Raw genomic sequence first — 12,508 nt, 5'->3', positions numbered from 1 at the left:
AACTGCATTTTATGTTTACTTGTGTTATCTTTGACTAATACTTCAATTTGTTTGATGATCTGAAACATTTAAGTGCGACAAATATGCAAAAAAATAAGAAATCAGGAAGGGGGCAAACACTTTTCACACCACTGTATATGTTCATATATATCAGATTTTTTATGGGAGGAGGGATCTCTCTTCTACTTGTAATAGGTGTCGTCTTCACAGAGTAGACAGCTGGACTAGTACATCAACTACAACACCAAGAATCAAAATCAGTGTAATAAGTAAATAAAGTAATAACAAGAGTCAATGTTTAATAAAAGTAATGGACGTTTGGTCAGTATCTGTATTGCTGCTACCATAACAAAAAATTGTTCTGTTTCTTTAACAAGATTCTTTTATATTTAATTTTATTCCAGATATTTTAATATTACAATTGTATACTTTTCTTTTTATAACTACACAAGAAATAATTCCATATTAACAAACAACTTGTATAATTATAAAAACTTACTTGGTGTGAATGCAAGAAAGCATAATTTCCAAAATATTCAACAATTTTCGTGAGTTTTTCAAATTAATGGACCGAATGAGTTAGTGGGTGATATCACATGCAGAGCGGGGTTAAGCTGTTAAACTCTTCTTAAAAATTTCTCTTCAACTTACATTACAATTTTTACTCTTCATACATAATTTTTTTCTTCAAACTGTAGAAAAAATTGTCTTTCATACAACGTAACTATCTAAGCAAATCAAGTAAACACAGTTTTAAGAGTAAGGACTCCCCCAATGGTCTGTCTCGAAAAACATTATTATATTTGCTGCGCAACCAGGTTTGGTGACATAGACTGTATAAAAGAAGTGGACGTGGCCACTGTGACGTCACCTATTGGTTTGTGGATTACCGTTTTGAAGCCTCAAGTTTTGCATTTTGGCCGTCGCCATCTTGGCCGTTGACAGAAATGACCATCTTTGGACGAGAGCGTGCATCCGTAATTCACCCTAACTGTGAAATGAATTGGGATGCTAATTCTGGCTAGCGAAAAACAAAATGCACTTACCAGAAAATTTTTTTACAGCCTTTTAGTACAACTGAACGCTGAACAAGACATTTTTAGACGACCAAATGTTACAATTAACTTTCATGAACTGAAAACACTGAAAGGGTCAACGTTTGTAGACGAAAACAACGACACCCAAAAACTGCTGTTTAAATGTATACAGTGCAGTGGATTCGCATCGCCTCTATACTGATTGACAGGTAGCGACTTATCATTCACAAGGTAGCCCCGCCCTAAAGCATACCCTGCTTTCGTAGAAAAGGTTTCAGTCATAGTCATCTGGACACTGCTTTCACAATCAAGACGTTTCGGCTCCCATCCGGAAGTCATTCTCAATTGTGAAAAAATTGGACGGGAACTGGAAATTTAAGCTATTCTGAGTTAAATAAGCCCTGCCCTCAGGAAGGAATCTGCCTGAGTATCTGTTAATAGCTAGTTTAGATAGTAATAGTTTCAAGATGGCCCAGTAATCAGTAATCAGGCCTATTGTTTTCTGGCTGCATCTACTTCATCACTGTTAAGTGCCTGATTAGCATGTGATAGGTGTGACCAAGGTGATAATACACTCTGATAGACTTTGGGCAGATTAAATCTCAGACCACCATTTCTGTTCAAAGAGGTTCTCTTTTTTCACAAAAATGGCTTCCTTGACACCCCGTTCAAACCAACTCTTCTCTCTACTAAGAATCTTCACCTCGCTGTCTTCAAATGTGTGGTTTGTAGCTTTTAAATGCAAATGCACGGCGCTCTGTAATCCTGAGTTAGCGTGTCGTCTGTGCTGATAAAGTCTTTTGTGAAGTGGCTGTTTGGTCTCACCTATGTACCGTTCTTTGCAGTTTTCCTCACTGCACTGAATGGAGTAGACAACATTGCTCTGTTTCTGTGTGGGTAACTTGTCCTTAGGGTGAACGAGTTTCTGTCTTAAAGTGTTGCCTGGTTTAAAGAAGACAGGAACATCGTGCTGTCTAAAGATCCTTTGTAGTTTTTCAGACAGTCCAGATACATAAGGGATGGAGATACCGTTCCTTCTTGGTTTAGTTACACTTTTGTCCTGTTTTTTGGCTCTTTTAACTTTGTTGATAGCCCAAGTAGGATAACCACAGGCTGAGAGTGCATTCTGGACATGCCTTTCCTCTTTCTTCTTACCCTCTGAGCCGGTGGGCACTTCTTGGGCTCTGTGTTGTAATGTCCGGATTACACCCAGCTTGTGCTGTAGTGGATGGTGTGAGTCAAAGAGCAAGTATTGATCCGTATGTGTTGGTTTCCTGTACACTTCTATCTGGAGCTTTCCGTCCTCTCCTCTGAGAGTAGAACAATCAATTTTTCACAATTGAGAATGACTTCTGGATGGGAGCCGAAACGTCTTGATTGTGAAAACAGTGTCCAGATGACTATGACTGAAACCTTTTCTACGATAGAACACTCCTGGACGAATGAGGGACTACACCGTCTCATACCCTGCTTTATCGTCTGTTTTACTCTAAATGGGACCATAATTTACAAAATGAACATCATGCTGTATTGATGAAGACTTGAAACTAGCGATTGAGACCATGAACTCATTAGGAAACTGTTTACTGACAAACAAATCAGGTGAAAAGTTGGGTCATTTTTTTCATAGACTTCTATACAATCTGACTTCTTTTTGCAACCAGTGGAGTCGCCCCCTGGTGGCTATTAAAAAGAATGCAGATTAAAGGCACTTCCGCATTGGCTTCCACTTCTTTATACAGTCAATGCTTGAAAAATTCAAAATTCATGAGGTCAACAGTAGTTTAACCTTGGTCATGACCAGGGGATCTTGCAGGTTTCTTTTTTTTCTAAATGCTGCAATGATACAGTGGTCCTATAGGATCTCAGTTCCTCCTATAAATGGTAAATGGACTGTACTTATATAGTGCCTTTCTAGGCTTTCTGACTATTCAAAGCGCTTTAACTACATATCACATTCACCCCATTCAGACACATTCATACACTGATGGCAGGTGCCAACTGCTCATCAGTTGAACGAAACTAATGATTCACAAACACAATTTGGGGTTCAGTGTCTTGCCCATGGACACTTCAACATGTAGGCTGGGGGAAGCTGGGATCGAACCGCCGACCTTCCAATTTGTGGACGACCCACTCTACCACTAACACTCCCCGGCTGTGGGGAGTTTGGGAAGAGCCACAAAGTGAACAGCTTTTTAAAAATGGTGAACTATAGTTAAAATGACTGTGTTACCTTGGGATGGAGGTTGGTCGGTCACAAAGTCCAAGGCCACAGGACCATGGACGGCTGGGGACAGGCAGATGTAGCAGACCAGTAGGAGGACGATGAGAAGACTTCCCCCCGGGCGCAGATGGTGCAGGCGGCCACAAAAGCGTGGGTGTCAACCTCCATGGTGGACCACCAGAAGAGTCTTTTTACAGGTCCAGGGTGCGGTTCATACCTGGGTGACAAATCTAAAAGTGTACCCCCACTGGAACACCTGTGAATGTATGGCATCAAGGACAATCAAATGGTTGGGTGGCCCATTACCTGGATCGGGCTGTGATTGCTGGGCCTCCCTCACCTTGGCCTTAATCTCCCAAGTGACTGCAGCAATGATGCATGAGGATGGCGTCCGGATCAGGGGAGGTGTCTTCGGCCGTGTATTGGCGAGAGTGGGTCCTTGAGCCTGGTGAATGCAAGGTCCGTTTCAGGGGTCCAAGTGTACAGAACGGAAGAGGAGGTGAGTTTGGTTAGGTGTGCTGCAACCCTGCTGTATCAGAGTCAGAATCAGAAATACTTTATTGATCCCCGAGGGGAAACTCTTTTGTTACAGCAGCTCACTATGTGTCAGTGCACACAGGATTAGAAGTACTAAGCAAAAAGTATAATACACTATAATAAAGGTCAGAAAATAAATTAAGTACCAAGTGGGTATAAGTATAAGATAAGTATGAAGTACAAAGTGGGTTTACCGGTTGATGATAATAATACGGTATAAGATAAGTGTAGCTTATTAAGATTATAATGAGATGGAGGATATTGCACAGCAGTAATAGAGGTATGAATAAATATCAATATTAATAAATAGGGAACATGTCATCACTGGTCAGGTTTGGCAGGGGCCCAGAGAAAACTATGGAGTCCGACATTGTCTTTGCATATGTACACACCGACTCAACATTAACTTTAGTGACCTCCAATTAGCGTAATCGGGAGTCGTTACCGCTGACGTGAATAACAATCTTACTGTATTTACGTTTATCCTTAGCCAGCAGTTTTAAATAAGATTCAACGTCGCCGCTCTGGCCCCAGGAATACATTTGACTATGGTCGCTGGTGTCGCTAACTTCATTTGTAAGTGCATGAACTGTCAAGTTAAGTGTAGCTTATTAAGCGACGGAGGATATTGCACAGCAGTAATAAAGTAGTTGCAGATGAATCGGCGGTAGAAATTGGTGAACCCCAGGACCCACTGATGTTGCTTACGGCTGATAGGCTTGGGCCTCTCTGCCACAGCTTTTATCTTCTCGGGGTCTGTTCTCACCTGCCCGCTCTCAATGATGTAGCCCAGGAAAGTCACAGAGCTGGCGTAGAATTTGCACTTCTTGGGTTTGACGAAAAACTTCTTTTCAAGCAACTTCGGGAGAACCTGACGGACATGGAGGACACGGTCAGACTGATTGTATTTGAAGTGACCCAGGGGTGTGTTGGAATGCTGTTTTCCACTCATCTCCCTCGCAAATCCTGACCAGATGGTACGCATTTCTGAGGTAGAGTTTTGTGGCTAGTGGCTCAAAAGCAGCATTAATTAGGGGAAGAGGATATTTGTTTCTCACCATGATGTTGTTGAAGCCTCAATAGTCGATGTAGGGGTGAAGAGATTTATCTTTCTTGGTGACAAAGAAAAAAAATGCACAGACTGGAGAAGACGAAGAGTGAATGATGCCTGCTGCCATGGATGCATTTCTCCATGGACTCCCTCTCAGGGTGAGACAGGTTATATAACCGGCTGGAGGGGAGAGTGGCACCAGGAAGCAGAACAATGGTGCAATCGTATGGACGATGAGGTGGTAAAGAAAGAGCCAAATCCTTACAGAAAACCTCACCCAAGTTGTGGTAGACTGCAGGAATGGAAGTCAGGTCAGGAGGCTCTGGGGCTGGAGTGCCATCTGTAGGTGGTAGCTTGTATTGCAGGCAGGTCAAGAGGCAGAAAGAACTCCAGCTGATGATTTTGCCGGCAGCCCAGTAATGGGTGGGTTATGGAGACTTAGCCATGTGTGGCCTAGAACAAGCGGGGAATCAGGAGATGTGATGTTTAGTTGAATAGTTTCACGATGGTTACCAGACAGACAACTAAAGTTACCGGCACTGTAAAGTGAGTTACTTGGGCCAGGAGCCTGCCATCAGGGGCATTGGCGATGAGGGGCTTTTCCAGGTGTTCCAACGGGATTCCAAACTGTATCGCCATTTCTTGGTCATCCGCATCTGAATCAAAGAGATCTTGTAAGGACAAAGACTGATTACGGTGACAAAGAGTAGCTGGTAATTGCATGCATGAGAGGGATGGGGCTGAAACTGATGCATGACTCACCACTACCCCCATAGCTAGTGGTGAGCCGAATTGGGCAGTGTTCACAGGCCACATTTCAGCCAAAAAAAAAAAGTACTTCCACTGAGGCTTTGTGACTTTAATTCAAGGTACAGCTGGCCCTATTACAGGCAGTTGTAAATGTAGATTAGGGGCCAACAATCAGAATGCAGATAGCAACTATTTGATGGTGACGATGTTATTATCCCACCTTAAACCTTCAGTGACTTCAGCCTATTTGAGTGCTAAAAGATCTGTTTTGAACAAGCTATAGTTCTAATCATTCAAGTAGATGGCTGTGCCTTACATTGGCAGTCACCCTCTCTTGGCAATTTTGGACCCATGAAAGCACTCTCCCTAATGCTGTCTGTGAACAAATGGTTTTAAATAATTATATTAGTAGCAAAACTTGATTTGATTTCATTTGAGGGCAGGTCGACAATAAAACACAGCCGGTAGTCTACGAATAACACTGTGGGTGCTCCTCACTAACTGACTGTAGTAGTAACAAAAACCTGTAAATTTAGATCCTACAGCCACAATAATTTAAGAGAAGTTATTAAATAATCTGAGAGAGAAATTTACTACATTTCAGGCATTGTCAGTTTGAGGCAACAAATTATAAATCTGTGGAAACAAATTAGCAACAATTTACCATTCAGTCATTAAGTCTCTGTTCTGTCCTTCTTACCTTATACTGTGAGGAACTTTTTAATTTGTTTGAAGGTCCTTTCAAAATGAAAGTTTTCCATTTCTTATTTTGATTGCATGACACTGTGGGACTTTCAGTCTGATGTTGTCTCTGCAGCCAATGGCAGCGTCAGACAGAAGGTATTAATATGCTGAGTCAGCGTTTAGCAGGGAATGGTGGATGGAGGGCTGTATGGAGGAAAGTCAGCAGCCGACATTAGCCTGCAGACGGGACACATTTACTTACAAACTCCCAAATACCAACAAGTAAAACGTGCTGATTTCGTTTCTACAGAGCTGAATTGTCAGCAGCTCTTCAGGTTGAACTCTTCATCTTCATCAGACAGTGGGGGGAGATTATTTCACCTCAGATTGTGTCAGACATTTTCTATATTGTCATATATTTTGATTCTAGTGATTTGATCTGCATTACTCTAGATAGTGACATTTCAAGAAAACACCAGGTAAACTGAACTGGAAACAAGTTAAATGATCTCACTCCACTGGCTGAATCTTTGGATTAATTCCATTATGTTTTCAGTGTGTTTTAGTTCTCTCTTCAGTGTGACACCAAAGAACCCGAGGAGAGATGAGCCAGCTCCGCTTTTTGTGAGGTATGTCATGATGTTGTTTTTGCCTTGGCATATATTTGCTGTTGAGCCCTTTCAAAGTTCCCATGCAGCCAGAAGACATACTTACTGTTGCATGTTAATCAGATAATGTTATTGTGTCTCTGGTAGGCATGGTTTCTCAACACATTTGTTGTCATGTCAAGTCTGTTTGATTTATGTAGCTGAAAATCACAGATTTTCCTCAGAGGTCCTTACAAACTGTATAGTATTTGACACCCTCTATCCTTACACCCTGGATTAAGATGAGGAACAACTCTCACTTTTTTCCTGTTAAGGAGTATACCTCAGGAAGGGCAACAGAGGAGGGATCCCTCCACTATGACACAAACAGCTGGACTGGAAGTATAATTACAATATGGAGAAACACAAAGCCAATGTTAGGTAAATAATAATAATAATTTAAAGTAAGAGTTTAAAGAGTTTCAGGTAGAGTGTCAAAGTGTTTGGAGTAAAGAATGTGGCCCCAAAACACCAAATGAATCACCAAAAGATACTGATAGGCCTAAAAGGACAAGATTACCATTATGAAAAGTATATATACGGAATATGTCCAGAATCTTGGCAGGTGTCACCACAGTGTCTTGCTCCTTATTTTTGTTAGTCAAACTACAGAACGATAGCTAATGCTGGGTAGTTTGAGTAATAGTAAGCTATTTATTTCAGATGAGCTTTGGGCTAAATAAAGGCTAGCAAAATATCTGGAAAATTGTAAGGCACGACAAAGGCAGCTGAACTGCAAGGATGATGAGAAGTGAAAATTTGAGGAATATCAGTTTGGACCTGAATGTAAAAACTGGCCTGTTACAAGGTTTTTCTGAGACTCAAAGTATTTATACACTGTGCATGTTTCAGGTGTGAGGAAGTTTAAATGTACAATCCATGATCCAAATGTAAAAAATCTCAAACTACACAAGTCACTTTAATACAGTCCTAAAAATCTCTTTTTTGTGGAAAGTGAAAGACATCATCACAAATCTTGATGTTCTGTAAATAAGTGATGCGATCTTAAAACAAAATAAGGCAAATCCCTGCACTTATTCACCAAGAAAAAAACACGGAAATTTACTGAAATAAGATTATCTGTGTTAAGAACGGGATGGATTTCAACCCATTTCTATGGTTGTTTTTAACTTTTAAAAATGTTTTTTGGAGTCAGTAATAGGCAACATGATTAGAAAATTAGTGCAATATAATTTCCTCAACAAATAAAAAACAGACCCTCAAAAGCTATGCATCTGTCTTTATGTTACAATTATATTCACATATAATTGGAGACATTGAATTACACGTAAAACAATCAGCATTATGATCATAACATTCTGCTTTCCCACTGTGTTGCAAACATGGCTCATTACACTTATATATTTAATGTTATATTTTTTGTACATTACTTACTAATATTGTCTTTGTGTTTCTCCATATTATAAATCTATGACTGGTTCCGCTTTCTACTCTGTAAAGACCACATCAATTGTGTGTTTTCATCATCTGAATTGATGGTCAAAGAATAAAGACTGTTATATGTTGTACAGATTGTAAAGTCCTCAGAGGCAAATTAGTAAAAATTTGTATGACGTGCTATGTGATCAGAGCTGATAGCGAGTCCACATCAATCCTCTTGGTTATTAGACATACATAGTAGGGGTGGACGGTATACCAGTTTCGTCATCTGATGAAAGTTTCCAAAAATTTGGGATTTTCAGCTACATAAATTACGTTGATTTAGTAAACTATCTTTAGTTGTTGGCTGGCATTATTTAAATACTTGTTAATCAGGGTGACAGCAGGCTTCAGTCCCGTGGTTTGAATTTTGATGGTTGGCCTTACAAAACAATAATTTCTAAAGTTAGTTTTGTACAACTAGAAGACATCTTACAGAAACATACTTTGCAGTTGTGTGGAAGTTACATTTTCAAATCATTTGGTCGCTCTCTGTTTTCAGATTGATCAAGCTAAAACCCTGAACGAGGATGTTTAATGAGGACGGAAGGATGGAGAACGTCTCCTCGCACAAACACTTCATCCTCAACGGCTTCAATGAACTCGGAGCGCTGAGGCCCGTCCTCTTTATCCCTTTCTTCGTCATGTTCGTCCTGTCGCTGTCGGCCAACTCCCTGCTGCTGTACGTCGTCATTTCACAGAGAAGCCTTCACTCACCGATGTACATCCTCATCGCCTGCATGGCATGTGTGGACCTGAGCCTCCCGCTGTTCTTCGTCCCCAACATGCTGCTGAGCTTCTTGTTTGACTGGAGGGGAATCTCTCTGAGCGGCTGCCTGGTTCAGATGCACTTCATTCACTTTGTAGGAGCTTTTCAGACCACGTTGCTGGTGTGGATGGCACTGGACCGCTACTTTGCCATCTGCACTCCACTTCACTACCATGAACGCATGGCATTACCGAGATTCCTCAAGTTTATAATCCCACTTGTGGTCAGAAATGTCCTCATGATCACGCTGTTTGTGAGTCTGGCAGGAACATTGTCATTCTGCGCTGCAAATGTGATAACCCACTGTTTCTGTGAGCACATGGCCTTGGTGGAGCTGGCCTGTGGAAGTACCACCATCAACAACCTGATTGGGTTACTGACTGTGTTACTCATCCCTGTGGTTGACTTTGTCTTTATTGCTGCTTCCTATGTGGTGATATTCAGCTCTGTGCTCAAGTCCGGCAGGTCAGGGGTCAAAGCACTTCACACCTGCATCACCCACATCATGGTCCTCACCATCAGCTTGACCATCGCACTTGTTGCTTTCCTGTCATATCGGATCAGAAATGGTCTTCCTGCCGCCAGTCGGGTTTTCTTCAGCACCATGTACCTGCTGTTCCCGAGCTGTTTCAACCCGATCATTTACGGCATCAGAACCACTGAGATCCGACAGCACATTGTGAAGACACTGACAAGCTGTCGCCTTATCCAGACTGTGCCCCATTCTTAAGAAGCTATTAAAAATCTGCAATGTAAAATGTCTCTATTATATCGAAGCTCATTTCCATGAAGAACACAAAAATAGATCAGAAGTTAGTAATGACAAAATGAAAATGCTCATGGTACATAAAAATTATGCTCAATTCTCTCCTTTTTCGGCAGTTGCCCAGGATGAGAGGTGCCAGGAAGGAGTGGGGATACTCATGAGCCCAGATGATAATGATTGTGACTGTACTTTTGTGAAAGGCACGAAATATCCTTAACAAACACTACATTTAAGTAAAAGGTAGTTTGTAAGTTCAAGTGTAATTGGTACCAGAACAGCTTAGGCCAGAAATTGATCATCACCACATCTATTCAATTCAATTAAATTTTATTTATATAGCGTCAATTCATAACAGAAGTTATCTCATTGCACTTTTCCTATAGAGCAGGTCTAGAACGTACTCTTTATAACATCTGCAGCCGTATGTCTTGGACACTTGGCTAAAGAGAGGAGAAGAGCTGTCAATGGATCACCACCTGGTGGTGAGTTGGATCAGGTGGTGGGGAAGGCTGCCAGACAGACCCGGTAAACCCAAATGTGTTATGAGGGTGAACTGCGAACGTCTCCTGTCTGCAGGGTCTTCAAGTTTTCCAGCATCCCAGGGGATGTAGAATCAGAGTGGATAATGTTTAAAGCCTCCAAAATTGTGGAGGCCTCTGCTTGAAGTTAAGGTCACAAGGAAAGGTTGGAGGAAGCAACCAGGGAACTGCTGAACTTGACTGGAGACATTGCGGGGTAGTGGAAGGAACACTTTTAGGAACTTTTGAAACCGGACCGACATATCCACTGTGTAGAAGGAAGGGTTGGAGGACTCGGGGGAAGCCTTACCCTGCTCCTAGGCAGAGATCTGTAAGGTAGTTATTAAGCTCTGCAATTGCAAAGCGCTAAGGGTGAATGAGATTTGCCCGAAGATGCTGAAGGTTCTGGATACTGTTGGGCTGTCTTAGGTGACATACCTCTTCGATGTTGCAGGGAGAATGGGGACAGTAACTATGGACAGGCAGACAGGGCGGGATGTCACCATTAATAAAAGGGAACGGGAGGGTGTGCTCCAATTATCGCTGTATCACATGGCTCAGCCTCCCCGGGAAAGTATTAATTATTAATGCCAGAGTGCTGGAAGGGACCCTGACACAAGTCGCCATGTCCCTTGGAGTTTCTTGAGCGAGATTGCATCCCTGCTGGCTTCATCAACCTGTGACCTCAAGCAGGCCCCAGAACACTTTGCCACCAAGGGTGAGGCAAGATGAGTCAAGTAAACCTTATTTATATGGGACAATATCCCAAAAATGCCTTAAGGACTTTACAATCTGTACAGCAAACAACACCCTCTCTCCTTAGACCCTTGATTCTAACAAGTCATAACACTTTGAGGCATTGATACTCTGCTGGAAAATGGGTTGGAAGTGAGTTGCTGCCCCAAAGTGATGGAGTTCTTGTTCACGGGTCCAGGTACGATGGACGGTGAGCTCGACATGCAGATTGATGCTACATCGGCTGTAATGTGGGTGTAGTACCAGACTGTCATGTTAAGAAGCAACTGAACCTGATGGCAAAGCTCTCAACAAATTGGTTCATCTACATTCCATGAGTGGCTGGTGTCACCCTTAGAGATAGGGTAACAAGTTCAGACATCCGAAGGGAACTTGGTGGAGAACCTCTGCTCCTTCATGGTAAAAGGAGTCAGTTGAGATGCTTTGGGCATCTGAATCAGATTCCTTCTGGATGTCTCCCTGTGAAGGTTTTCTGGGCTTGTCCTACTGGAAGGAGATCCCGGGCAGACCCATTTCATAATTTTCACTTACAAAATCATAGTTTTGACAGGAAATTAACATGTGACTTCTCACAAATTTTGGTCTGATAATAAAAGTCAAATTTTGACTTTGTATTTAGAACCTATTAAAAAACAAGTAATGTACTTCCATGTAATTCTATGGAAGCCCGTGTGAGCTGGATAGTTTCTTGTCAGGGCAGTGCTTTGGTGATTGTTGACACCAGGAACATCTTTTTCAACTAAAGGTCCCTCTACACTGATAGATTTTGGTCCATCCTGTTCTCATTCCCAGGTTGTCAAATACTGACGATTTGTCATGCACCTTGGTGTCTTATACAGACGCACAAAGTACCCTCTATCGTCTGTATGAGACACACCAGGCTTTCAATTAACTCCAATGTAAACCATCCACGGCAATATTAGATTCTCAGAGGAACTGCTCCGGCTGTCCATTCACTCCAATATTAAACTGACTGTGACCATCAGTCCTATTGGAGAACCGAGGACCTGCCGCCCGGAAGTATTTTCTTCACTGTTCATTCCCATGTTAAGGTTTTCTTTGAATGATCTCAACATTTCTCAAAACTACAACATTGACCTTGACATTTTAACAATACGATAGGTTATCGATGATTTCTCCTTCAACCTAACAAGGCAGCGGCGAATGGCCGCCCACCATTGAGTCTGGTTCTGGCCAAGGTTTCTGCCTCTTAAAGGAAGTTTTTTCTTGCCAGTTTTTTTGTCACCAAATGCTTGCTCATGGTGGGATTTGTTGGGTCTCTGTAAATAATATTATGAAGAGTCCGGTCTAGACCTGCTCTATAGG

At 41.9% G+C, this 12,508-nt stretch overlaps 1 protein-coding gene across 2 annotated transcripts; it reads left to right on the top strand.

The window, feature by feature from the left end:
* Positions 1–2,525: 2,525 nt before the first annotated feature.
* On the top strand, positions 2,526–12,417 carry LOC122878925 (olfactory receptor 52K1-like). Of its 2 annotated transcripts, XM_044202454.1 has the most exons (3): positions 2,526–3,763; positions 6,843–6,915; positions 8,876–12,417. In XM_044202454.1, the coding sequence occupies exon 3, from the start codon at positions 8,904–8,906 to the stop codon at positions 9,870–9,872; it is 969 nt and encodes a 322-aa protein (XP_044058389.1). In that variant the 5' UTR covers positions 2,526–3,763; positions 6,843–6,915; positions 8,876–8,903; the 3' UTR covers positions 9,873–12,417. The 2 variants fall into 2 exon arrangements, with proteins under 2 accessions (XP_044058389.1, XP_044058388.1); XM_044202453.1 differs by lacking the exon at positions 2,526–3,763 and having other exon boundaries at positions 4,381–6,915.
* The last annotated feature ends 91 nt before the right edge of the window (positions 12,418–12,508 follow it).

This window comes from Siniperca chuatsi, linkage group LG7 (assembly GCF_020085105.1).
Source record: "Siniperca chuatsi isolate FFG_IHB_CAS linkage group LG7, ASM2008510v1, whole genome shotgun sequence".
NCBI lineage: Eukaryota > Metazoa > Chordata > Actinopteri > Centrarchiformes > Sinipercidae > Siniperca > Siniperca chuatsi.
Note: the sequence above shows the minus strand (reverse complement) of the source record. Positions and strands in the feature narration are given on the sequence as shown.